Source organism: Myotis nattereri (genome assembly GCF_964212035.1).
Source record: "Myotis nattereri genome assembly, chromosome: 4".
In the NCBI taxonomy this organism is placed as follows: domain Eukaryota; kingdom Metazoa; phylum Chordata; class Mammalia; order Chiroptera; family Vespertilionidae; genus Myotis; species Myotis nattereri.
The window spans coordinates 82,273,136-82,299,266 of NC_138079.1; the positions used below are offsets into that span (position 1 = coordinate 82,273,136).

At 47.0% G+C, this 26,131-nt stretch overlaps 1 protein-coding gene across 1 annotated transcript in view; it reads left to right on the plus strand.

Annotated features, from left to right (window-relative positions):
- Nucleotides 1–25,414, plus strand: part of HIP1 (huntingtin interacting protein 1) — a 133,622-nt gene extending 108,208 nt beyond the window's left edge. Inside the window, exons 9-32 of the mRNA XM_081090432.1 lie at nt 1,109–1,166; nt 4,118–4,193; nt 4,275–4,415; nt 4,679–4,776; nt 5,835–5,907; nt 6,584–6,767; nt 7,291–7,379; nt 7,785–7,901; nt 9,010–9,111; nt 9,373–9,516; nt 9,937–10,072; nt 11,843–11,929; nt 12,376–12,483; nt 12,567–12,703; nt 15,848–15,958; nt 16,931–16,989; nt 17,376–17,469; nt 18,664–18,764; nt 19,049–19,154; nt 19,909–20,032; nt 20,480–20,541; nt 21,283–21,391; nt 22,113–22,194; nt 22,562–25,414. Of these exons, the coding sequence (XP_080946558.1) occupies nt 1,109–1,166; nt 4,118–4,193; nt 4,275–4,415; nt 4,679–4,776; nt 5,835–5,907; nt 6,584–6,767; nt 7,291–7,379; nt 7,785–7,901; nt 9,010–9,111; nt 9,373–9,516; nt 9,937–10,072; nt 11,843–11,929; nt 12,376–12,483; nt 12,567–12,703; nt 15,848–15,958; nt 16,931–16,989; nt 17,376–17,469; nt 18,664–18,764; nt 19,049–19,154; nt 19,909–20,032; nt 20,480–20,541; nt 21,283–21,391; nt 22,113–22,165 (2,369 nt within the window). The 3' untranslated portion in view covers nt 22,166–22,194; nt 22,562–25,414. The remainder of the gene's footprint in view (nt 1–1,108; nt 1,167–4,117; nt 4,194–4,274; nt 4,416–4,678; nt 4,777–5,834; nt 5,908–6,583; nt 6,768–7,290; nt 7,380–7,784; nt 7,902–9,009; nt 9,112–9,372; nt 9,517–9,936; nt 10,073–11,842; nt 11,930–12,375; nt 12,484–12,566; nt 12,704–15,847; nt 15,959–16,930; nt 16,990–17,375; nt 17,470–18,663; nt 18,765–19,048; nt 19,155–19,908; nt 20,033–20,479; nt 20,542–21,282; nt 21,392–22,112; nt 22,195–22,561) is intronic.
- The last annotated feature ends 717 nt before the right edge of the window (nt 25,415–26,131 follow it).

Below are 26,131 nucleotides of genomic sequence, written 5' to 3' on the forward strand. Positions count from 1 at the left end.
GCTTGTTTGCATACTTGTTTTAAATATCATAATAAAAGTCATGTTTTTGGAAAGACAAAAAAAAAAAAATTTGGCTCTCAAAAGAAATTTCAGTTGTTGTACTGTTGATATTTGGCTCTGTTGACGAATGAGTTTGCCGACCACTGACCTAGTCAATGAGATTTAAATTTTAAAAATAAAACAAACAAAAAATAAAAGGCTGAGTTGTGCTCTATAACTGAAATACACAGAATCACACATCCTGTGAGGCGAAAGGACCGTAGAGAAAACCCACTCGGGAGAAGGCTGCAGCTTGTCCCACATCACAGAGGGAGCAGAACCAGTGGGCACTCGGCCTAATCTTCCGAGTCTCAGTCCGTGGTCTTTCTTCTGACAGGCATCCTCTCGGGCAGGTTCTGTGGGTTTCTTCCAGACTAATGTCTACACTGGCCCTCATCCAGGGTACCCAGTGCCAACACCTCTGGGAAGAGCCCTCATCCCCTCTCTCTGAGGCCAGCTGTGGTCATCTGCTGCTTGGCCAGGTCACCACTTGCTTCTGCCATGGTCAGGGACACAGCTTCCAGTCCACTGTGTCCAGCAGGGCTTGCACTTTAGGAGTGAACAGAAGGAAAGATTTGCAGGATAGGCACCCAGACTCCCTGTTGGTCCTGTTGAGCCTCCTTGCGTACCAGTCCTGGGGCAGCTCTAGGCCAGGAATGCCCACCGGCAGGGTTGGCCACAAGCCCCAGGAGAGGTGGTCCCCTGTGGCTTGACCTGCCTGCTGGCCCTCCTCATCCTTCTCACTCTTACAATTTCTTTTTTTTTTTAATTGCTTAAAGTATTACAAAGAGTATTACATATGTCTCCTTTTTTTTTCCCCCGCCCTTGACAATCCCCTGGCCTCCCCTACCCCCCAGTGTCTTATGTCCATTGGTTATGCTTATATGCATGCATACAAGTCCTTTGGTTGATCTCTTACCCACCCCCCTCCTGTCCTCCCACCCTCCGCGGCCTTCCTGCTGTAGTTTGACAGTCTGTTCGAGGCAGCTCTGCCTCTGTATCTATTTTTGTTCATAAGTTTATAATGGTCTTTATTATCCAGAAATGTCACTCTTACAATTTCTCCCAGGTCTCCCAGCTGACACCCTGCAAGGCCACCGGGACCGTTTCATGGAGCAGTTCACAAAGTAAGTGATGGAAATGAAGGCGAATCAAAAGAGTGCATAGAGTCAATCCATACAAGAGCATTTGCTTTAAAATAATTGAGGAATAAGGGTATTTTAAAGCAATAAAGTGAAGAAAAAGAATTAGGGGGGTGGCAAACCTACCAGTGTCTGGGGAAGCTGTTGTTTCTCTAATAAATCCCATAAAAGCACACAGAAGAAGGCGATTTCATCACCTGCTTCATGCCCAGGGCTTCATCCTCTTCACTTTTTCTTCTCCCTAAGTTCCTGTGGTCTTTACCATGTACATGCTCACAATTCCCAAATCTGTATCACTAGCAGAACCTTGCCTCTGAACTCCAGTCTCACATACCACATGGTCTATGTGACATCTATACATTAAACTTAAATTTCAAATCGAACTCTAGGTTTTCCTCCAAGAACCATTTCTCCCTGGTCTTTTCTATCTCAGTAAATACTGCCGTCATTCATTTAGGCCAGAGATTTAGAGCTCATCTTGTATTTATTTATTTATTTATTGATTGATTGATTGATTGATTGATTTCAGAGAGGGAGGGAGAGGGAGAGATAGAAACATCAATGATGAGAGAGAATCCACTGATCAGCCGCCTCCTGCACACCCCGCACTGGGAATTGAGCCCGCAACCCAGGAATCGAACTGTGACCTCCTGGTTCACAGGTTGACGCTCAACCACTGAGCCACACCTGCAGCGCAGAACTCGCCATTTTCCTCATCCCCCAAATCCAAATCCATTCACAGGTTCACATGTTCACAAGCTACAAATATATCTTGGCCCCGGTCATATCTCCTCCCATCTAGACTTCCACTCTGCCCACCTGCAATACTATCCCCACCCAGCAGTTAGAACATCCTTGTAAAACTGTAAAAACCCTTGCTCAAAATCTTTCAATGGCTTCTGGTTGCATTGAGAATAAAAGCCAAGCTCTACTTTACAAGACCCCTGCATGAGCTGATGCCTGCCTACCATCTGTGACCTTGTCTCCAGAGCTCAGCCCGTTTCAGCCACACAGGGTCCTCCTCCAGTTCCTGGAGCAGACTCAGTGCAGTGCTCCCTCGGGGGCTTCATTTTGCTGTTCCCTCTCCCGGGGACACTATTCCCTCTCCTGGGGATTCTCTTTGCCCAGCCTGACCAGCTGCAGGTCATCCTTGGTCACCTGCTCTCAGGCAGTCTTTGGTCCCCTTATTTGAGTTGGGTAGTCCCCATCTCCTGATCCTCCAACCTCATCTCTCCCACCCCCTGTATTCTCTCGCATAGCACCCTGTTTAATTCCTTCATCGTTTTTATCACAACTTTATTTCTTGTTTGACTGTCTTGTCTATTATATCCCTAGCGGCTGATACAAAACAATTAAGCATATAGTGTTTAATAAATATTTGCATGAATTAATGAGCTAGTAAGTCAACTATCTAGTCTAGAAGAAGAAGAAGAGCTTGTCTGATTGAGAGGCTAATTATTCTGGTGCATTTGGAAAAGAAAATTGGTAGCTAGATAAAAAGTAAAACTCATCTCTCAGTTAAGTGTGTCCAGGAAGAGGGGAAGGAATGGAGTGGGAGATAAAAGAACCGAGGAAGGGACTCAGCGTGGCAGGGTTCATTTTGACACCCTTGTTTTTCCTGTTAATGTCTTCAGCCTTGACAACAGGAAGAGCATACCCCCCAAATCCCAGGCTTAGGCTTCTGCTGCTACTGGTTCCCAGGCAGCAATCAGAGGACAAGTTCAGGGTTGTACTAACCTCTTGATTTCCTTGTTCCAGTTGAAAAGCCTCATCTGTTTATTCTATAACAAATGGCTTACTAAACCCTAGGAGACAGGCCCTAGGGCTGATTTCCTGGAATGTTAAATTCCAGTAGCTTTTGAAAGCAGTAGAGACTGTTACTGTTGGCTCCATCCCAGAAAGGAGACGTGTAGTCAGGTGATTTTATTTCCTTTAATTTTTTCTAGCTTATGAAAACATCTCCCATGAGTATCCACCTCACTTTCTCTTCTAGCAGGCACAGCGGTTCTCTGAGGTGTAACTATCTAATTCTGGGAAAGCAGCAATGACGTCACAGGGACGGTCCTAACCGTGGGGTCTGAGGGGCTGTCATGAGACCCCAGGGATTAGTTTATTGGGCTAAGCTAAAGAAAATTCTGTGTTGCAGGGAGCAGGTGCTGAGATCCATGACCTCTTCCATCTCAGAAAATATGCCTGGTGCTCTCAGCTTTCTTGTCCTTCAATGTTTAGATTCAAGATAGAGACTTGAGGATGAGGGGAAAAGAAATGATTTCTTTATTCCCATATTCATCCAAGATGAGGCCACAGTACTCTCCCAATGAATACTTGTTAAATAATTCCTCTATGCTTGATACTGTGGTAACCTAGATCAGCAGGGCCCTCTAGAACCTGATTGTCTAATTGGGAAGATAACAAATAGCTCTAACACAAGGTGATTTAATTAAAATGAGATCTACCTTACCTTGGCTGGTGTGGCTCAGTTGGTTGGGCATCATCCTGTGCACCAAAAGGTTGTTGGTTCAATTTCCAGTCAGGGCACATTCCCAAGTATCAGGCTCAATCCATGGTAGGGAGTGTGCAGGAGGCAGCCGATTGATGTTACACTCGCACATCAATGTTTCTCTCTCCCTCCCTCCCTCTCCCTTCAATAAACTACTCTACAGTGGTGCAGAAATTAGTTTAGAGGTTATCTACTCTTGTAAAGGATTTTGTCGTTTGAGTTCCTCTTTCCTCACCACCAGGTAAGCGAGGACTGGCTATAAATGCTCTTTCTCGATAGCGTCATAATTGAATCCTTGCACCGTGGAGGCTGTCTCCTTGACAGTCTGTGCCTTTGGTCTGGGCAGGCACCGGAGGAAAGCTGGGTGGCTGCACTGTCCCCTCCTCTCCGGGGCTGGTGAAGACCCCAGCCCCCTCGGGCCCTCCTCCATCCCTAGGTTGAAAGATCTGTTCTACCGCTCCAGCAACCTTCAGTACTTCAAGCGGCTCATTCAGATCCCTCAGCTGCCTGAGGTAAGTGTACCTGGCCAGGACGCTCTTTTAGAGGCAGATCGAATGAATGACAAAGTTTGAGGATGTGTCTTCCCTCTTCAGAACCCACCCAACTTCCTACGAGCCTCTGCGCTGTCAGAACACATCAGCCCTGTGGTGGTAATCCCAGCCGAGGCCTCGTCCCCTGACAGCGAGCCCGTCTTGGAGAAGGATGACCTCATGGACATGGATGCCTCCCAGCAGGTGAGGACCATTTCGGAGAGAAATGTGGCTCTTCCTGTTGACCCCAAGTGCTGGGAAAAGGCCAGGAAGAGCTCTGGTCACTGCCTTCTAACCCAGGCTGTAACCTAGACTGAGCACCCTGCCCTGTGGTCCCTGAAAAGGAACATAAGTAGATTTTAACCAAATTAAGATAGGGCCCATTCTTAGGCGTCACTCCTTTGACCCCCCCACCCAGCATTCTCTGGGTCTCTAACTTTGTTCTCAATCCTCTTTGGCCACTGCAGAGTTTATTTGACAACAAGTTTGATGACATCTTTGGCAGCTCGCTCAGCAGTGATCCCTTCAATTTCAACAGTCAGAACGGTGTGAACAAGGATGAGAAGTGAGTCCAAGCTGGGTTAATGTAGATGACACAGAAACTAAGTTAAGCCATGATCTGACTCGCCACACCTAACCAAAGAGGAATTCTTTATTTTTTTAAATATGTTTTTATTGATTTTAGAGAGAGAGAGAGAGAAACATTGCTGTGAGAAACATCGATTGGTTGTTTCCTGTAACCACCCCAACTGGGGACCTTTTGGTGCACAGGACGGCTCTCAACCAACCAAGCTACATCAGCCAGGGCGAAAGAGGAATTCTTTTTTTTTTTTTTTTAAGCAAATTCTTTTTTTTTTTAATATATTTTATTGATATTTTATAGAGAGGAAGGGAGAGGGATAGAGAGTTAGAAACATCGATGAGAGAGAAACATCGATCAGCTGCCTCCTGCACACTCCCTACTGGGGATGTGCCCGCAACCAAGGTACATGCCCTTGACCGGAATCGAACCTGGGACCCTTCAGTCTGCAGGCCGATGCTCTATCCACTGAGCCAAACCGGTCAGGGCGAAAGAGGAATTCTTAATGATGCTTGGGCTTCTTAGAGAAATGTCTTAACCTTCAAATATTGGCTCCTTTAATCCAAAGGAAAACCAAATGATGTTGAAATAACAGAGGACCCATGGGTGTTCGATTAGTATCTGGTAATACTGACGGTCTTAGAGTAAAATTTATGGAATTTCAAAGTATTGTCCCCAGATTAACACTAGTTTTTTGTTTTGTTTTTAATCCTCATCCAAGGAGTGAGAATATTTTTTCCCATTGATTTCAGAGAGAGTGGAAGTGGGGGGTGGGGGCGGGGGGAGAAACATTGATGTGAGACAGACACATCCATTGGTTGCACCCCGACCAGGAGCAGGATCAGACCTGCAACCCAGGTACATGCCCTTGAGGGGGACTTGAACTGGCAAGCCTCCAGTGTGCAGGCCAGTGCTCTAACCACTGAGCATGCTGGCCAGGGCAACATCAGCTTTTAACTTCCTCCCCTGATCTCCCAGCTTGCATTTAAAAGGAGAGGGGTAGGAGCACAGTAGAAGCAAACTTGCTTTCTGTCTGTTCACAGGGGCCACTTAATTGATCAATTGTACCAAGAGATCAGTGTGCTGAAGGCACAGCTGGAAAACATGAAGACTGAGGTATGAGTGGGTTCTGATCTGTTCCTGGGCTTCACCGGAGCAGGACAGATTTTAATATTAAATTTTCTTCACATCGATACTTGTTAGACCACATCTTAAAGGGGATTAATTAGTAGGAATGTCAAAGCCAGAGGACCTGGTCTTCCCATGGTCTCAATTGTAATGCATTTCTGTTGTCCTGGCTTTGAGAATACCACTGAAGCCAAGCTCCAGTGTCCCTCGGAGATAACCATGATCACCAAATGGCTGTGAAGTGTAGTGAGAAAGGCCTGTTCTCAAATGGTGATAAGAAGGCTTGACTTCCAACTCTGATGGCTGTTTGCAGCAGATGGTGCTATAAATATACCTGCTCCTCAGACCCAGAGCTGGTCAGAGGCTTTATTCACTGGGACAGGTGAACATGTCTCCTTCCTGATTCCAGCTCATTCATTGCTGCTCCCAAGCCACTCTAACAGGACCAGAATACCCCCACCGTCGTCCCCTGTTGCTGCTGATTGGATGGCTTATAATGACCTCCAGGCTCAGCTCTCAGGAGGCCTTGGGAGTGGGCTTGTTGGGAAAACCTAGGTGTTTATTTGGTCCGTGCTGGACACATGGTAGGACCTGCTTCTCCGCCCAGCACACCTGACCCACAGCAGTGCGGCCACCAGGTGCGTTACCTAAGTCCCTCCCACAGAGCCAGCGTGCTGTCCTGCAGCTGAAGGGCCGCATCAGCGAGCTGGAGGCCGAGCTGGCAGAGCAGAAGCACCTGCGGCAGCAGGCGGCCGATGACAGCGAGTTCCTGCGGGCGGAGCTGGATGAACTCAAGAAGAAGCGGGAAGACACAGAGAAGGCGCAGCGGAGCCTGACGGAGATAGAAAGTGAGAAGCTGGTGGGGGTGGGGTGAGGGGTGGGTCAGGGAGATCAGGATGGAGGAGGAGGCAGCGTGGCAGAGCCCCACCCCGCTTTGCATCTGTCCAGAGGAGCTGTCAGGAAGGCCAGCTCTTGCCACCAAAGTTCAGCCGGGAGTCCCGCAGGTGGAGCGCCTGTGTGAGGCACTGCTGAGAACACAGCGTTGGGGACTACAGAAGGTGACGGGGGTGCCTACCCCAGGAGTGTGGGTCTCCGTAGGAGAGAAAGAGCCCAAGAAATGACTTAAAGCAAAAGCACTAATTAAGTAAATGCATGTGTGTAAATAAATGCTCAGGAGGCATGAATTGGTGATTTGAGTCAGGTGAATTCTTTTTAAAAAAGACTTCCCCCAGGAGTTTAGGATTTTTGAGGGAGAAGAGATGTTTGCATTTGTGAAGAGAAATGAGGGTCTTCTGGGGACTCTGGCCGCCTGGAGGGCCGGTGGAGGGTCCTAGCTGGGTAGCGTCCTCACCGTGATCCTTGACCATACAGGGAAAGCCCAGGCCAATGAGCAGCGGTACAGCAAGCTGAAGGAGAAGTACAGTGAGCTGGTGCAGAACCACGCTGACCTGCTGCGGAAGGTAGGACCCGCAGCCCCCCGCTCACCACACATGGGCCCCGCACCACAGGGCAAGGAACAGCTGGGGCCTCGCGGCGTCTCCGGGTCCCGCGCCCCAACTAGTCTCCAGTGGGTCCCCACCATTTCTTGGGAACCTCAGCTTTCAGGCTCCCTTGCCTCGCATATCTTGAGCTCCACCTTAGATGCTAGCCCCACTTGCATTATCCCCCATTTTTATTATTTCTTTAATATTTAAGAGTAGATATCTGCAGATGACAGCTTTCTTCTGGCTTCCCTCTGAGTAGGACAGTGATTTCTGTGTCCAACTCTAGGCCACTCACGATCTGAATGCTGCCATTTGTTCTAGAAGGAAGATGTCCTTTAAGCCCGTGATGAGCCACTTCAAGACAATGTTCTCCCCTTACAGAATGCAGAGGTGACCAAACAGGTGTCTGTGGCCAGACAAGCCCAGGTGGATTTGGAACGAGAGAAAAAAGAGATAGAGGATTCCTTCCAGCGCGTGAGCGAGCAGGCCCAGCGAAAAGTGAGTGGGAGGGAGACATACGTGGGGGCCATCCGAGTTGGAGGCAGGCCTTGACCAAAGACCTTGTCGTCTTCTGCTCCATCGGTAGCTAGCTCTGTGGGTTGGAGCCCTGCGAGGTGCTACGAGAGGCGGTATAGAATAGATCATGGCTACCGAGGCACAAGGGTTAGAAGTGAGGCATGGACGCAAGCTGGATGAGGTTCATCAGCAAAGGCCTTCCCGGGGAGAGTCCTCAGGAGAATCTGGAGTAAAAGCGCATGGATATCGGAGAGAGGAACGAGTGTTTACATGTGGGTCAGGGTGGGGTTGGCAGGCAGGTCCATTGGGAGGGATTTCACACTTCCTGTAACCCAGAGTAAAAAAATACATCTATCTAATCAAAACAAGAGTTTCACAAAGCAGTACTTATCCTTACTATGTGATTGCATTTGGATAATTTGTTCTGCTATTTCATTTTTTTTTAAATATATTTTATTGATTTTTTTTACAGAGAGGAAGGGAGAGAGATAGATAGTTAGAAACATCGATGAGAGAGAAACATCGATCAGCTGCCTCCTGCACATCTCCTACTGAGGATATGCCCGCAACCCAGGTACATGCCCTTGACCGGAATCGAACCTGGGACCTTTCAGTCCGCAGGCCGACGCTCTATCCACTGAGCCAAACCGGTTTCGGCTGCTATTTCATTTTTTTAATGTTAGCTGTGAATTTTACTAATGGGTTACAAACCACTCTTTGAAAAACACCACTTAGAAATCAAAGAAGGGGAATCATTTTTAGATGGCAAGATTTCGCAATGTACCAGTGTTGGGATGCCTGAATTAAAGATCCACTTCTACTTTAATGAGTATTATGGGCTTAACCATGGCACTCAGACAATGTCCTTTAAATGCCCCCCTTGACATTCCACTTGCTCAGAAGAAAAAATTTTGGTACACTCTGAGTTCTCACCTCCCCACTCCCCCTTTTTGCTGAGGTAATTTTGCATACAAAAGAGTACACAAATCTCATTTATAGCTCAGGGATTTTTTTTTTTTTTTTTACACATGTGTTTATCCCTTGTAATCACCACCCAAATCAGGGTGCTCCTGCTTTTCTTCTCTTTCAGACTCAAGAACAGACGGAAGTACTAGAGAACTTGAAGCAAGAACTTGCCACCAGCAAACAGGAACTCCAGGTTGTCCAAGGCAGCCTGGAAATGGCTGCCCAGGTGAGCACCACCTTCTTTCTTCCCCTTCCTTATTCCTTCCCCTCTGGCTTCCATGTGGCTGTCACGGAGCCCCTGTCACCATGCAGCATATGGCCAACCTGGTCCCATCTGTGATCAGTGTGTACTCAGGGAAACGAAACTGGCAGGTTAAGAGATACCACCTTCTGTTCCTTGTGTCCTAGCGGTGGGTTTGGACTTCTGGGGAAGGGACAGTTTCATTCCTCCCAGCAGCTCCCTCTTTCCACTCGGTCGCCATTGCAGTCAGAAGGAAAATGGGTGACCCAGATTGCTGAACTGGAGAAGGAGCGGGGCCGTTTGGTGAATGCCATGGCTCGTCGAGAAGAGGAATTCTCTGCTCTTCAGGCACAGCTGGAAAACACCCAGCTCAAACTGTCCAGCACACAGGCAAGTAGCAGACACCCTTGGCTGACCATGTTCAACTTCACTCCTGGGCCTCAGCGGCATATCAGGAGGCTGGGGGCTGTGGGAGCGGTTTGGGGTCCCCAGCCTGATTGTGAAGGCATCTGTAGGAGTAGCCCCTGATGCCAGCATGCCCTGAGTCACCCACAGAGCAGACGAGGGAAAGCACAGCTCTCCTTTATTGTGTGAAAAAGGGGTGCACCTAGCACTCTCTCCCCAAGATTGGAGAATGGGTTGCAGTGACCCGTTCCCATAGCCTTCTGTGCTCAGTGGCACACACTTTGGACAAAGAAAGCAACAACTTGAGTTAAAACACCAGGAGTCCCAGCTGTGTCACAGACAGATGCTGCTTGAAGGCTCTTATGGGGTCTGTGGCAGACTCTCACCTCCCTGGACCATTTCTAGGAATCTATGTGCCAGCTCGCAAAGGACCAACGGAAAATGCTTCTGGCAGAATCAAGGAAGGCGGCAGAGCAGGTGATACAAGAGGCCCTGAGGCAGCTTGAGGAGCCCACTCTCATCAGCTGTGCCGGATCTGCAGGTACTCTTCCTGGCTTGCAGGTGTTGAATCCTGATGGCGTTAAATCCCATGTGACACTGAACTCAGGTTCTCAGCCTGGCTGCATGTCACAATTGCCTGGGCCGCAAGACCAGTTCAGTAGTAAGCTCTTTGGTGCAGGGCCTGGGCAGCAGTACTGCCTAAAGCCCCAGCTGTGATAACTACTGCTTTAGTCATGGATCACACCAATGCAATATCTACTGGGAGCTGAGCCTCGGTAACAATTCTAAAGGCCGGTAGAGGAGGAGCAGACAGCCCTGCGTCTCAGGAGAAAAATGTGCTCTGAATTAAGGGGTGGTTGCTCATGAGCTTCAAGTCGAGACAGGGAGGCTTCAAAGTGTGGAGGGACAGAAACAGTAAAAGTCCTCACATAGTCACAGGTATGAGCAAGGCCTACTTGGCATGTACCAGATCCTAAGCAGTGGTTCTCAGCCTTCCGAATGCCGCGACCCTTTAATACAGCTCCTCATGTTGTGGTGACCCCCAACCATAAAATTCTTTTCGTTGCTACTTCATAACTGTAATTTTGCTACTGTTATGAATCGTAATGTAAATATCTGATATGCAGGATGTATTTTCATTGTTCGCGACCCACAGGTTGAGAACCGCTGTAAGGGCTTGCGAGTAGAGCAGCCATCCGAGCGAGAGAAGCCCTCTGGGTGAGAGGAGAGAGCCTCTGTGCACAGTAGGAGAGCATCCAGGCCCATGGGATTTGAAGTCATAGCGATGAGCAGATCTCATTACAGCTCATTCTCAAGCAGAAAAGACATATTGGCAAAGCAATGAGAGCTTCCATTGAAGCACGAGGCAGATGAGAAGAAACGGCTAACAGCTGATTTTTATTATCACGTAGAAAGGTCTCGGTGTGGCGAAGTATGCAGCAAGGACTGTTATATCTTATTCAGCAGGGAACCCATCTGTAAGGAAACACAACAGTTACAAAGGAAGGAGCACACTGAGTACTAATGTGCTGAGGGAATGCCAGGAAGTGGGGCCGATGTGGGCAGATTCAGGGATGTTAGGAGCTAGCTTTTGAAAGAAGAGAGACATGAACCATGGAGAAGAGAAGTGGGGAATAATAATAAAAACAGCTGATAATTTCCTGAGTGCTTTCTGTGTGCCTTGCACTGCTCTACGCGCTTTGTATGCCTTAGCCCAGCGAATCCTCAGAGTGATGCCAGAGGTGATGCTATCAGTTTTCGGTTTTCAGATGAGGAAGCACAGACAACACGAGATCACAGCCTAGGGGTCGAGCCACACCTCGGCCGTGTGACCAAAGAGCCCGTGCTGTAACTCCTGTGACAGTCTCCACACACCTGTGCACAGGGGCACAGCAGTGGGAATGACTGTTGTGTGTGGAGCACACGCACAGATTAGCCTGATGGGAGCCAAGGATCTGGGCTCAAGGTTAATGAGAGTCCAAGGGCCTTGAACGACTTAACAGAAAAGCCTGGATTTGATACAATGGGCAGTAATGAGAATTGAGACGCAGAATCTGGGCTGGCAATGTGGTGGCCCTGGTTCTTGGCTAAAGACCAGGCAGGTTCAGAAACACAGCTTTTGAAGCTGCCATAAGAGAATCACGTACCAGAGTAACCAACAAGCCTTTCTCCCTTCCCTCTTCTCAGGGCAGCTCCTGTAGGGCTGGGGCCACTCACTAGGTAGGCTCATCCATCAAGTGACTTCACAGGGACGAATGAAGCAAGCTAGGACAACTCTCACTTTCACTTTGCCCTGTCTTTCCTCTCACAGATCACCTTCTCTCCACGGTCAAGTCCGTTTCCAGCTGTATTGAACAACTGGAAAAATGCTGGAGCCGGTATATTGCCTGCCCAGAAGGTAACAAAGGCAAAGGATAGGGTCTGTCACCAGTGATGGCAGGGCAGGGCTCAAAAATGCTTGGATGTGGAAACATGGGTTCCTATGCACCAAGCAAGGAGTGTGTACAACTCATAAAGCAGGGAGGGAGGAAAAATGAAAGTGGCTAAGTGGTTAGAGCATCAGCCCGTGCACCAAAGGGTCTTGGGTTAAATTCCCAGTAAAGGTCACATACCTGGGTTACAGGTTCAACTCCCAGCCCCAGTTGGGGTTCATGTGGGAGGCAACTGGTCGATGTCGGTCTGTCTCTCGTTCCCTCTCCTTCCTACCCCCTCCCTCCTCTCCATTCTCTCTAAAAATCAATGGAAAAAAATACCCTCAGGTGAGGATTAACAAACAAAAAAACAGAAAGAAAGAAAGCGATACCTCAAGCAGGACTGAGAAACTTTCCTTTAAACTCCTGGCAGATATCAGTGGGCTTCTGCACTCAGTCACCCTCCTTGCCCACTTGACCAGCGACACCATTGTTCACGGCGGCACCACCTGCCTCAGAGCCCTGCCAGAGCCTGCCGATGGTGAGTACCAGAGCTGAGGGGCCATTCAGAGAAGCGGGGGGAGCAGAGGGCCTGTAAAAGTCTCTGTTGCCTTGCATCTCCAGCACTGACCGAGGCCTGTAAGCAGTATGGCAAGGAAACCCTCCTCTATCTGGCTTTCCTGGAGGAAGAAAGAACCCTTGAGAATGTCGACAGCACAGCCCTGAGGAGCTTCCTCAGCAAGATCGCGGCCATCGGCGAGGTATTATCAGTATTATCTTTTGGGGAGAGTTATTGTTGCTCTTGGGTGTGAGGGCTGGTGATTTGCCAGGAAGTCGGTGAGCCAGTTCTTTCCGCACTTTAAACTTGATTCTAGAAAGTGAGAGCGCTGAACAATTTGACCTCCCTGAATGACATTCCAGTTACATTTAATTCATTGGCTTTAATTAAGAATCTGCTCTGTGGTCATCATTAGGAAGTATCAAAGAAGAATAAGCATGGTTTCTCTATTTTCAAGGATTTTTATGTGGTTGGACAGGTAACACCTAAAATGGAGATAATGGCCCTAACCAGTTTGGCTCAGTGGATAGAGTGACAACCTGTGGACTGAAAGGTCCCAGGTTCGATTCCGGTCAAGGGCATGTACCTTGGTTGTGGGCACATCCCCAGTAGGAGGTGTGCAAGAGGCAGCTGATCGATGTTTCTCTCTCATCGATGTTTCTAACTCTCTATTGCTCTCCCTTCCTCTCTGTAAAAAATCAATAAAATACATTAAAAAAATAATAAAAATAAAATGGAGATAATGATATATTTATTCATTCAATAAAGATATAGTGAATAGCCGAAACCGGTTTGGCTCAGTGGATAGAGCGTCAGCCTGCAGACTGAAAGGTCCTGGGTTCGATTCCGGTCAGGGGCATGTACCTGGGTTGCGGGCATATCCCCGGTAGGAGATGTGCAGGAGGCGGCTGATCGATGTTTCTCTCTCATCGATGTTTCTAACTCTCTATCTCTCTTCCTTCTTCTCTGTAAAAAATCAATAAAATATATTAAAAAAAAAGATATAGTGAATATGTCCTATATACTGGGATTTGTGCTAGGTGTGGTTGTATAGGAACAAATAAGACATGGTCTCTAGAGGAAAGGAAAATAAAGAAAGCTGCAATTTCTATACAGTGCGATGAGAAGTGAAATAGAGTTCTATTTTGAGATTACAGTACAAGGCAGCATTTAATTAATTTCTAAAATGTGTGGTGATAAGTTCAGGAAAGAAAGACATCAGGGCCAGAGTGAAGATCCTCATTTTCTCATTTGAGTGCTTTAAACAGCCTTCTGATTACTCTCTCTGCCTCGGGCCTCTTTTTTCTCTGCTCTCTTCCAAAAACAGAGATCTGACCAGGATTCCTCTAGTTTGATACCAAAAATCATATTTAATGTGACACACAAGGACCTCCAGAGTCTGGGCTTTATCCACCTTTCTGGGCCCCTCTTGCACTCTCCCTTCACCTTACAGTTGGTGGCTAGCACTGTGATGTGCCACTTACCTACTTCCCCACAATGAGTTCTCAGAAGTAGAGCCCATACCTTCTTCATATCATATCCCTGGTCCCTGGCATAATATCTGGCAGGTGGTTAACACCCCACAAGTGTTTACTTAATTGAATATGGAGAGAGAGAGAGAGAGATCGAGCAAACAAACCAGATAAAAAGATGGATCGGATGGGGGAGGAATGTTCATATTGGGGAGAAATAAGCAATGAAGTGGAGACCCTTGAATGTCTGGATAAAGGAAGACTATGGAGAATGGTGAGTTGCTAACCTCTATTTCAATAGGGTGACGTGATCATGATGACATTTGGTATTAAATTGGTATGTCAGCCCAGGCAACATTAGCACAGTCTGCCTTTTGTTGAAGATAAAGCATCTTACCCCGTATGGTGTAGAATTGAGAAGTCAATATATGGGGCAAAGTATGTAGGACACCATGAAGAGATAAAAATTAAATTACTGAAAGCAAAGCAAAGTGTGATAGAAAGATCATGGGCAGTTTTCCTTCCTGGCACTAGGGCTTACCAGTTGTAGAGAATCTTCCCAGGACATGGAAAATGCTGAATAAAATTTGGGGGGGAAAAAAGTTTGCAGTAACTATGTTTATTGTGACATGTTAAAGAAAGAACCTTTTTTTAAAATTTTTTTTATTGATTTCAGAGAGGAAGGGAGAGGGAGAAATAGAAACATCAATGATGAGAGAGAATCATTGATTGGCTGCCTCCTCTACGTTGAGCCTGCAACCTGGGCATGTGCCCTTGACTGGAATGGAACCTGGGACCCTTCAGTCCACAGGCCGACGCTCTATCCATTGAGCCAAACCAGCTAGGGCTAAAGAACCTTTTAAAAGTTATTAAAAGCAAGACAAAGGAATAAGATAGTTTCAAATGTAAGCAGATATATTTGAAAAAGAACCATAGAACTTCTAGAAGTGAAAAATATAATCTTTGAAAGTAATAACTTTAAAATATATAGATGCATCAGCAAGTTAAAGCTGAAGAAAGAATTAGTGAACTGGAGGAATTATCTAAATATGGCACAGATTTCATAAGTTGGAATGTAATGGCTATTAGACTATTTAATCAGAGTTCCAGAAGATAACAGAAAGACTATGTTCTCCCCACCCCCAGCAACATATTGTTAATTCTATGCTTTTCCCAACATTCTTGTGTATGAGGTTTATCCATTTGGATATGTTCATTTTCACTCCTCTGTTGTGCTCCATTGTGTGCATATTGCTTAATTTCTATTATATCTGTTCTCTTGTGGATGCACATCAGGGTTATTTCCAGTTTGGGGCTATTATGAATGTGTCACTGTGATCATTCCTATACACATCTCCTAATGAATGAGTGCAATAATTTCTCTAGAGTTTATATACGTAGGAATCGAATTACTAGTTTATAGGATGAATTTCACACACAGTAGTAACTGCCTCATATGATTGCTGTGGGAGCAAAGTTAAATAAGGGGCAGGCTGTATGGTTGGAAGACATTATCTACATTTCAAGAGGTTTTTAAAACACATCCCAAGCAGCAAACACGATCAGCTGTGCAGCTGTGGGGTTAGGGTCCAAGTAGATGCAACTGAATGGCCTTGTGGGGTTAAGCAGGGTTGGCCTTCTGGAAGGAGATGGGTTCTGAGTGAAGCTAGAGGAGGTGGAACATGAGGTTCCAGAGTTCACATGGTAGAGAGTTCCAAGCAAGGCCTGTAAGGGATGCCCCTCCATGGCTTGCAGAAATGTGCTATGTGGTGGGGCCCTCCTATCTTCTGCCATCATGTGGGGATTACAGGTCTGCCACTGGAGAAAAGAGAAGAGGTTAAAAGGTCATTTCAGCCCTTGTGATGTGTTCACAGGAGCTCCTGCCCAGAGGCCTGGACATCAAACAAGAGGAGCTAGGAGACCTGGTGGACAAGGAGATGGCTGCCACTTCAGCTGCCATTGAAACTGCTACAGCCAGAATAGAGGTATGGAGCCCTGGCCAATGTTCTCAGTGATAGAGCATCAGTCTGTGCAACAAAGGATTGTGGGTTTGATTCTTGGTCAAGGTCATGCACCTGGGTTGCAGATTCAATCCTGGCCCTGGTCAGGGTGTGTGCAAGAGGCAACCAATTGATGTCTCTCTCTCTCTCTCTCTCTCTCTCTCTCTCTCTCTCTCTCTCTCTCTCTTTCTTTCTCTCTTTCTCTCTCCCTCTCTTCCACTGTCTAAAAATCAATGGAAAAAAATATCCTTGGGTGAGGATTAACAAAACAATAGAGGTATGGAAGTGTCTCAAGATCTAAAGTGATGCTCTTGCAGCTTCCCTTTGGCAACATTTCCTATTGATATATCTTAGTTGTTCATTAAGGCTTTAGAGGCTCCTATAAAAATAAACCAAAACCAGAATATACGAGGATCTCTCAGGGGTAGAAAATGAGAAAGTCCTCACCACTAGAAGGTGAGCAATTTCCTCAAGGATCAACATACTTTGGTATCAGGCTATCTTGCATTCAAGTTCCAGATTGATTGACCACTTACTAACTGCATGACTTCCAGTAAGTTACGTTAACCTCGCTAAGATTCTGATTTCAAAACCAATGACAGTGCTTGTCTCGGAAAAGCTGAGTGGGCCCCATTGCAAAGGTCACACATGGCCCACCTTGGAGAGAGTACCTGCCTGTAGGACCTGGTAGCAGCTGCCCCTCCCAGCAGGTGCCACAGCTCTCAGAGTTCTGTGCACACCAGCCTGGGTTCCAGAATGTCAAGACACTGACAGAGGCAGCCGGCTGCAGCTGCCCGCACTGAGTAGATCACAAGTGTACTCGTAGATTCTTTTCCTGATTCTCACAAGGATGTGGATGGGCTCTTCTAGATTTGGATATTGGACCCAAAGTGTAGTGGGGCACCAGTAGGTTCTCAGTACCTGTGACGCGTTAAAAAACCTGCTTCTCTTTAACAGGAGATGCTCAGCAAATCCCGAGAAGGAGACACGGGAGTCAAATTAGAGGTGAACGAAAGGTCGGTCTGAACAGCATGGTGGTGCGTAGGTGATCGGGGTCAGTCTTGCCTGCACTGGTTTATACTAATTAGAATGGAACACTAGCAGCCACAGGGAAAGGTTGAGTCCACTAATATGTAATTGTCAATAACAGTATTAATGATGGAGATAGTATCACTGTTGCATTACAGGGGGAAAGAAACCCCCAGGAGTCCTCACTTAGCTATTCCTTCTGAAGCAGACCCACAGTCCCGGCTCCTCACTCACCTGCCTTTCCTTTGGGGCTCATCCGGAGAGCATGGCCTGCCCTACTTCCCATTCCAAGGATGCCTGTGTTTAGGAATGAGAACGAGAACAGTTTTCCTCATTGGTATTAGTTCTGTATCCTCACCTTTTTTTTCCCCAGGATTCTTGGTTCATGTACCAGCCTAATGCAAGCTATTCAGGTCCTGATTGTGGCCTCAAAGGACCTCCAGAGAGAGATAGTGGAAAGTGGCCGGGTAAGCGTGGGTGAGGGCCCGGGAACAGGGAGAACAGACATTAGTCAGTCATTAGTTACAGATTCCCAGCTCACTGAGAGGCTAAGTCGACACGAAACACTCATCCACATTCAGTGAGATCTATGTATGTTGCCTTCTCGCCCTGTGTGTCCATCTGAGGGCGCAGCTGCCGTCCCTGGGGATGTCAGCAGATGCCATGGGAAGAAGCTGGAACTCTGCCAGGTCCCCAGAGAGCAGCCAGGCACAGCTTCCAGCTCCGGGCTTATTAACCCAGGCGACATCATTGGAGCCTGCTGGGGAAACCAAGTGTGCATTGCAAGTCTGGGCCCTTGGAGGAGGAAGTGAGAGGTTTTGAAAACTAGGCAAATCGGAAGAATGAACCTGCTGCTGACTTTCACAGTGGGCTCTGCCGTGTCTCTTTCCAACAGCAGTCAACTTGCAGTGCTTCACAGACTCGCCCTCAGTCTTGTCTTGACATTGTCACTTGGATTTCCTCACTCCTTTGCTGGCATTATTGCCATCTTGTTTTTTTCTCACATCCCTAAAGTAGCTGCAACTCAAGAGACAAAGGTCCAGGGAGGGTTTATGAGCCTGAAAGCAATCATATAAGGAACGAAGCCATATCTGTTTTGGTGGTGCTTTTCATCAGTCTGAGAGATGTTGTTTTTGGTCCCCAAAATTAGAACGAAGGACTGAGCAAGGAGTATCTGTAGATTCTCAGACTATCAGGTACTTTCAAAGCATTAATACATTTTTTAAATCCAAGTAGAAATAGTTTTTTAAAATTATTCACTGTATACCCTCTTCTTTTGGCAAATCATGGAGAGCAGCTAGACTCCTCTGAAATTGTTATTCATAAATATGTGTGTGTGTGTGTGTGTGTGTATAAATATATATATATATTTATACACACACACACACACATACAATTTGGAAGTATAATAAAAATGCCATGGGTTTTGGAGTCAGAAGAGCCCAGGATTTACTTTTTTACTTTCATTTATTTCCTGCATGACCTTGGGAAAAGTATTTTTGCCTCTCAAAACTTTATTTTTCTTATCTGTAAAATGGGAATAATAATGCTTGCCTCTCAGAGTGGCTGTGAAAATTTATATGAGGTAATATATATAAAAGCACCTGACACACAGGAGGCACGCAATAAAAGGTAGCTATTATTATTTCTCACTTCCCTAGGGCACAGCATCTCCTAAAGAGTTTTATGCCAAGAATTCTCGATGGACAGAAGGACTCATCTCAGCCTCCAAAGCTGTGGGCTGGGGAGCCACTGTCATGGTGTAAGTGTCTTTGGGTCCCAAGGCTCCTCACCCACCCCCATTTCATTGGTCACTCCAGAGAAAAACTAAGTGAGGGGGGCGAGATATCCCCACTAGAAATACACTGTTGATAAGGAAGTCAGTTGGACTAAAGTTTAAAAGGGAGACTGTCTCCTGGGGCAGCACAGGCAGGCTGTGCTCCCTGGCTGACAGGGTGAGGGGTTGGTCTAGAGGTGGGATCATAAGGGGTTGCAGCTGTGACTGCCACAGTGACATAATCCATGTTGTCCTTTGCTGACTGTCAGTGATGCAGCCGATCTGGTGGTCCAAGGCAAAGGGAAGTTCGAGGAGCTGATGGTGTGTTCCCATGAAATTGCTGCTAGCACAGCCCAGCTTGTGGCTGCCTCCAAGGTAGGACTGGTGTAGGACTCCCTGGGACACTGTGAGGCCTGGCTAGGGTAGAGATACTTGGACTCTGAAGCTGGATTCAAGAACAGATGATTTCTCCAGGGTCCAGGAGGGTTGGGTCCCAAATTAAAATTCTGACTCTCAAGGGTCCCCCTACCCCTCCCTCTCAAAGCCTTTCATCTGTCAGCAAGGAGCCCTTCCACCCAGCTCACCACACATGCTCCTCTTGGCTCTCCTCACCTTTGTTACAAGTGGCCTTTGAGGGTCCCAACTGTGCCGACCGCTGATAGGCAATTACAGCATTCCAGGAGCACTCAAATAAGGAATGAGTCAGAGCAGTCAGATGCTTGCCCGGTGCGGCCCAGAGCTTCCTCGGTCATTGTCTGCCTCTCCTCAAGACTCCAGATTTGAACCATTGCCCCAGCTAATCCTAATGCAAAGCTTATCCTTCTGTGAGTTCTGTAGTACCCCGGGGAGTGTTCTTTAACCATCCTTATTTATTGCTATCCCATATTGATTTTCACAAATGGAGCATTTCATTAAAATCCCTGAAAGCTAGAGTTTGAGATCACCAAGCAAATAAGTCAGAAAGCACCTTTTATATTAAAGATATGCCAGGAGTTGACCCCACAGGCAATGATTTCTGAGAAGTTGGTTGGTAACCGCAGTGGATCAGATATATTTGTCAAGAACCATCAACCCAACTTTTGACCACCACTCTATGTTATGTGAACCTAAATATGCTTGGTTCTGGCAGGTGAAAGCTGGTAAGGACAGCCCAAACCTGGCCCAGCTGCAGCAAGCCTCTCGCGGGGTGAACCAGGCCACCGCCGCGGTCGTGGCCTCAACCATTTCTGGCAAATCGCAGATTGAGGAAACAGGTAGCCTTTCAGAAGCAATACTTTTTTTACCCATCCGATATAGCTGTTCTTTACAGTCTTCTCCATGAGCCCAATTTCTCACAGTTCTGTTTCTAAATTCTCTTACTTTTCATCTTTTACATAAATACTTATTTTCTCATAAGAAGGGTCACCACATGAGCGTGCTGTTTACTGCACTATAGTGACACACCTTTAGGTAGATTTCCCATTTAGTCATTTCTCTGAATTCAAAGAAATGCCTCTCCAGGCCTGGTTGTCTGGGGGGTGGAGGAGTGCGAGTTCTGATTCTGGTTACCCTGTCACTGTCTCCATCCCTTACCATGTGCACACGCGTGTTGATAAATGGCAAACCAAACATTTCAGCAGAACATTGGCATTGGCCACCTCCCCGGCGAGAGTCAGCCAGGGCTACTATCTGACAAGAACTTCTCATTTCCACCCTTGCAGACAACATGGACTTCTCAGGCATGACGCTGACCCAGATCAAACGCCAGGAGATGGATTCCCAGGTAGGAACTCCATTTCTAAGGTTAGCCGGTCTCTACTGCATATGATGTCAACCCCAAATATTCCCATGATGCGAAGCCAGTGAGCGAGAGACTTGGGAGGAAATGAACTCAGATGTACCATTCAGCCCAAGAATTAATGTAAGTGATGCTGAGAGAAACAGTGGAGGTCTCCAGCACCTACAGCCGGGCCTGGGTTATATGATGGGTGCTCAGCAAATATCTCTTGAATTAATAAATAAAATAACTAAAATTAATGAGGCACAAGAAGAGCCAGAGCCAACCTCTCCTTTAGTGAGATTGTGCCTGTACAATAATAACTCTAAGTTGTACCAATCCCTCCAAGATGCCAGAACTATCATAATTGGTTCCTGACTGAACTTCCAAGGAACCGGGATTGAAGGGTTATGACTAGATTGGAAGACAATACAGATATGCCAGACATTAGAGTTGTTTTTCGATAGCGATTTATCAGAGGAACTTAAGTTTAAGTCCCACTCCCATTCAGGCATTTGGACTCTAAAGCACCATACATTTCTAGTAGAGGGTCCCGGGGAGAAGATCGATGGAATAGATGGATAATTGAGAGGGTGGGGAAATTAGAACAGAGACAGGGTTGGAATTGAGACCTGGGTAAGCTATCGAATAATACGGAAGAAAACTGGAAGATGGAGAAAAGGGATTAAGTCAAAATAAGACAATTCTCAGATCACTGCTCAAAAGAAAATTCCACTTTCCCCACAGGTTAGGGTGCTAGAGCTAGAAAATGAACTGCAGAAGGAGCGTCAAAAACTGGGGGAGCTTCGAAAAAAGCACTACGAGCTTGCTGGTGTTGCTGAGGGCTGGGAAGAAGGTAAGCCTCTTGGAGGACCGGCACCAGCCTGCAGTGAAGGGGGTACTGTGTGATGAGGGCCTTCCCCTCGACTGTAACAGAATGAGGAGCCCATGGGTCAGTGACTTCCTCCTCCTCTGTACCCACAGAGCATGTTTTCAGTTGGAAACAATCTAAAAGCCCGAATTGTGAATTGAAAGCTTTTGTTGTCACCTTTCAAGACCTTAACGTTGACCGTGAGTGGACCGTCACTCACCATTTCCTTCCAGGCCCAGTTAGCCTGGTTTACCCCACAGGAGTCTAGTCTCTGGCCAGCCTAGAGTTGAATAGTGAATGAATGAATAGTGATCAGTGAAGATCCAGCATAGAGGGCAAGTGAATTACCAGGTTCTGACTGTCTAGAGCCAGTGATGGGCAGCAATGGCCAAAAGATAGGCAGGGTCAGGAGCTAGAAATGGCGTGGACTGAATACTGTTCGGCCACTAGCCCAGACACGTCGTTGCTCAGACTCTGTGAGTGCTGCTTTTCCGCATGCCCAAGGTGGCCACTTGTTCACCACCAAGCTTGCCGATTCTTGTCAGACGTGGCTGGCTGTAGTATATCCCAGTCATTCCTGGACCCTTCACGTAGGGACGAGGTTGTTATGATGATGATGTATTTTAGAGCCCAATATGGTGGCAGTTTGGCTAACAATAGGTGCATGAAGGGCTGTGAAACATGAATGGCTGTTACTCTCTTTTAGAAACAGAAGCATCTCCGCCTGCACTGCAAGAAGTGGTAACCGAGAAGGAATAGAGCCACCCTGATGCCCCACACGTCACAGTGTAAATCTTTGTTGCCTGTTTATGTGTGTATGTTATTCCCCAGCCACAGGCTAAACCCTTGGAGTCACAGTGGCAGCCACACCACTCCCATTGTCCTGTGCTGAGGACCTGCATGGCCTTCCAAAGACTCCTCCACAGTGACACCCTTTGTGTTGGAACCCGTGATCTGTGTTCTTCCCCGCCTCCCTGGTGTCCAGAGAGGACGGGGAACGGGGCCACCCCCACAGAGAGGACCTCCCTCCCAGTCCCGCCTGCTATTTTAGCCCCAAACAATCAGTGTCCTTGTCCGAGGGGCTGTGGTGGTTATGGCTGAGAGCCTGGAGAGGGAAGAAGATCTTACGCTTTTTCTCTTCTGTTTTCTTCTCAGTCTTTTCCGTTTCATCACCTGCACAAACTTGTGAGCATCAGAGAGCTGGTGGATTCCAAACCAGGACACGACCCTGAGTCTGTGCACAGGGTCAGAAGAACAGCAGGCGTGTCCCGGCTGAGAATGCCGAGGCAATGCTTCCCCTCTTTTGGCAGTTCCGTGGATTCCCACTGCTCCTTCCGGTGGTTGGTTGGGGATTGGGGGTTTCTGTTTTCAAGTTTCACTCATATAGCCAACTCTCCCAAAGGGAATAGCTCTGAAGCTCTGAGCTCCTAGGAGCCCCTGACCACAGCAGTCAACAGCGATGGTGCTGCTCAGGCTTTATCTTGGTGCTCCCCATCAGCCTCCGTGCTTGGGTCCTGCTAGTGTGGGACTCCAGGCCACTTCCCAAGGTCGGGCGGAGCTGCTGAGCCACAGCTTTCCTCCAAAGGCCGAAGTGGAGGGAGTGCCTTTCCCTCCTAAAGCTGGAGCCCAGTTGAAAGCCTCTGCCACCTTCATAAGTGAGAGGGCCACAGAAAGAGAGAAAGGAGGGTGCACGGCCCAGGTCTTCAGAAGACACCTTCCTTGGGAACTCCTTGTGAGCAGGCTGGAAAACCTTATCGCATGCTCGAAAGGAACTGGTGAGAAAGCCACACCTCTTTTTCCAGAATGAATTTTCCTTGGCCCCGCCCTTCAGATCCAGGCAGGGCCCTAAGAGGGAGCTTGTGAGAGGTTTTCAATTCTTTTCTCCAAATATCTGCCTGCCTTGGTATCCTCTTGAATCTGAAAAAGATAGTTCCATGTTCTACCTAATTGACAGACCCAGAAAATCAGGCAAACTTGCTCCCAGTAGGAAAGAACCCCGTGCTTGGTTTGGTACCTTTAATATTTATTACTAACCTCCGTTAAGCAGCAGCAGCAGCAGCAGCAGCAGCAGCAGCAGCCAACAGAAAGACGCTTGGTGCAATCAGGATTTCAGGTGTGACTATGGCAAGGCTTGTATTGCTGCCCTATACATCAGTCTTCAAGAATCGGAAACAAGGCCAAGATGCCGTCCCCATCTGTAACCAGCTTGGATCACAAAGCAAGCAAGGTTCCTCAGAGCATCCAGGGCAGGGAAAACAAAAAAGGGGGACCTGGCTCTGACCCCTTCCCGACACATGTCCCGGGCCCTCGAGACCCTGTGGACAGGATGAGGGCACACTGATAGCCTCGGAGAGATGGGCAGCCAGATGGCACTTCTCCGCCTCCAGCGGGACTCCAGCATCTAAGTGGCCTTTGATCTTGGACTGTGTCGTCCTTATCCAGAGCAACTCCTGGGCAGGAGCCAACAAGCACTTCTAGGGCCTGTCCCAAAGGAACATTGTAAGTGTGGCTACAGGACAGGTTGTGAGACTCCTGTTTGATCACTGTGAATCAACCTCCCTCCTCCTATATACACCCCAGACTCCATCTCTGTGCATTTCTAAGTAGGGCATCCAAAATACTGTCTCCCTTGAGCTCAAATTATGAGATTCAGATGTGTGATCTCCACCCTGGGCTAAAAAGAGGGCTCAGCAGTAAAAATTGAGCGCTTGTGTTTAATGCTTTTCCATCCAAGGCTCAGAAGGAGTGGTGTGTGGCGTCCCTGGCCCACTTGTGCCAATTAAGCCAATCAGTGTGTTCTCAATGTGGGTCAATATTTCCAAAGGTGGCTGGTCTTCATTTCCAGAATCTCGGCCAAACAGTTGTGCTCCAAATCACCAGTGGAGGGGAAAATCTAGCATATTGGACCAGATTAGGACTCTTTGAAAAACACTCCCTCTAAAAAGAAGCCACAGTAATTTTTTGTTGTTTTTAATCCTCATCTGAGGATCTGTTAATTGATTTTAGAGAGAAGAAGAAGAGAGAGAGAGAGAGAGAGAGAGAGAAACACTGGGCACCTCTCGTGTACACCTTGAACAGGAGTCAAACCCACCACCTTTCAGTGTATGAGACAGTGCTCCAACCAACAGCCACATTGGTCAGGGCGGGTACCACAGTAATTTTTAAAACTTCATGGGCTTAGCCAGTAATAAAACCATTAAGAACACACTTAAACAGGAGCACAGTCTCAATCAGTCTCACAGGAGGCAATACCTGTCAGATAATTACTTCATCATTGCTCAAATTAGAAGCTAGTCCATTCTCCAGCCAAAATCAAATTGGCCTATCTCGCTACTTCTAAAAATGAGTGTGTGGTACTTGGTGTGAAATACCTGATGAAAATGGAAATCATATCCTAAGGCTAAAAATGAACCTCACAGCCTTTTAGTCACTGAGCATCATTTAGTGTCTGGAGTCTCATGGGTCAGTGTAAATGGGTCATGACAAGAGAGGACAACAGCAAAATAATGGCTTAGGACTGACAAGAGGTTAAAATGCGGCCGAATCTGTTATGCAATCTAGTAATACGGTGCTCTAATACCATTAGAATAAGAGTGTGTATATAAACAAGGAAAAAGTGAAAAAGAACTATTTGTGGCATTACTAGTATTTATATCTGATCAAGGAGTTTAAATTGGACTATAATTGAGATTGATCCTTAGGATCGCACCTAAATATGAGTCCCCAGCCCTGTGGCTGGAAGAACCAAACATTGTCCAGGGCATCCTTTCTTGGAAGTGTTTGAGCTGCTGAGTCAGACACCAGGTCCCAGGGAGTCACAAGTGCATGTTGTTTAGTCAGGTTGGTAACACTTTGGCCTCGCTAAGAGGAGCTGGTTCTGAATTTGTACCCAGGACATACTCACTTCTTAGTCTAGAGCAGTGATTTTCAACCAGTGTGCATAATTTTAAAACATGCAATACCTGACTATTTAGTCAGGGGCACTGACCTCTTTTCCCTTAGATTGTCAAATAAAAAAATGAAAATTAAAAAAAAGAAAAAGAAAATAGCCATCCAGTGTGAATGCCCTGTCTTGAACCATAAATACATAGGTCATATAATAGAGTTGCAACTTATTGGTCACGTTGCATAATAAGGTTGCATCCGATTGGTTAATTCTTGGCACCAGAAGTCCTTATATACAAGTAAGTATAGATACCTGATTTTTTTAAAAGTAGGTAATTGCTATTAATTTTTTAGTAAATCAAAATTATACCTTTTTTTGGCCAGATCAGCAAAAATTGTCTTTTTGGAGTGCTGTAGAATTTTAGTAGTTTATGTATGCCATGAGATGAAAGGTTGAAAATCGCTGCTCCAGAGGGGTCCTCTGGCTCCACTTACCCTGGTCTTTAATAACTAAAGTTCTTGCTACCTTCTCCACCTTTCAAAGTCTCTGGAAATCCCTCCTGCCAACAAAAGCCTTTAATCCTGGCACTGGCCTTCCAATCAAATTGGCTTTGCCCTCTCTCTCTGCCATTCTCCATCCTCCAGAGACTGCACTGCCTGTAGCATAGAACACCACCACAGGCCTGCCTGCCACCGACACAGCAAACTGGCGAGCTGTCTGCTGTTCAAGTCCTTTGTCTCCCGGGTCCAGACCAAATATGGGATCAGCAACCCACAGTGGTGGCCCAGCCTTTCTACCCCAGGAGCCAAAGCAACATGAAACAATTGCTTAGATGCTAG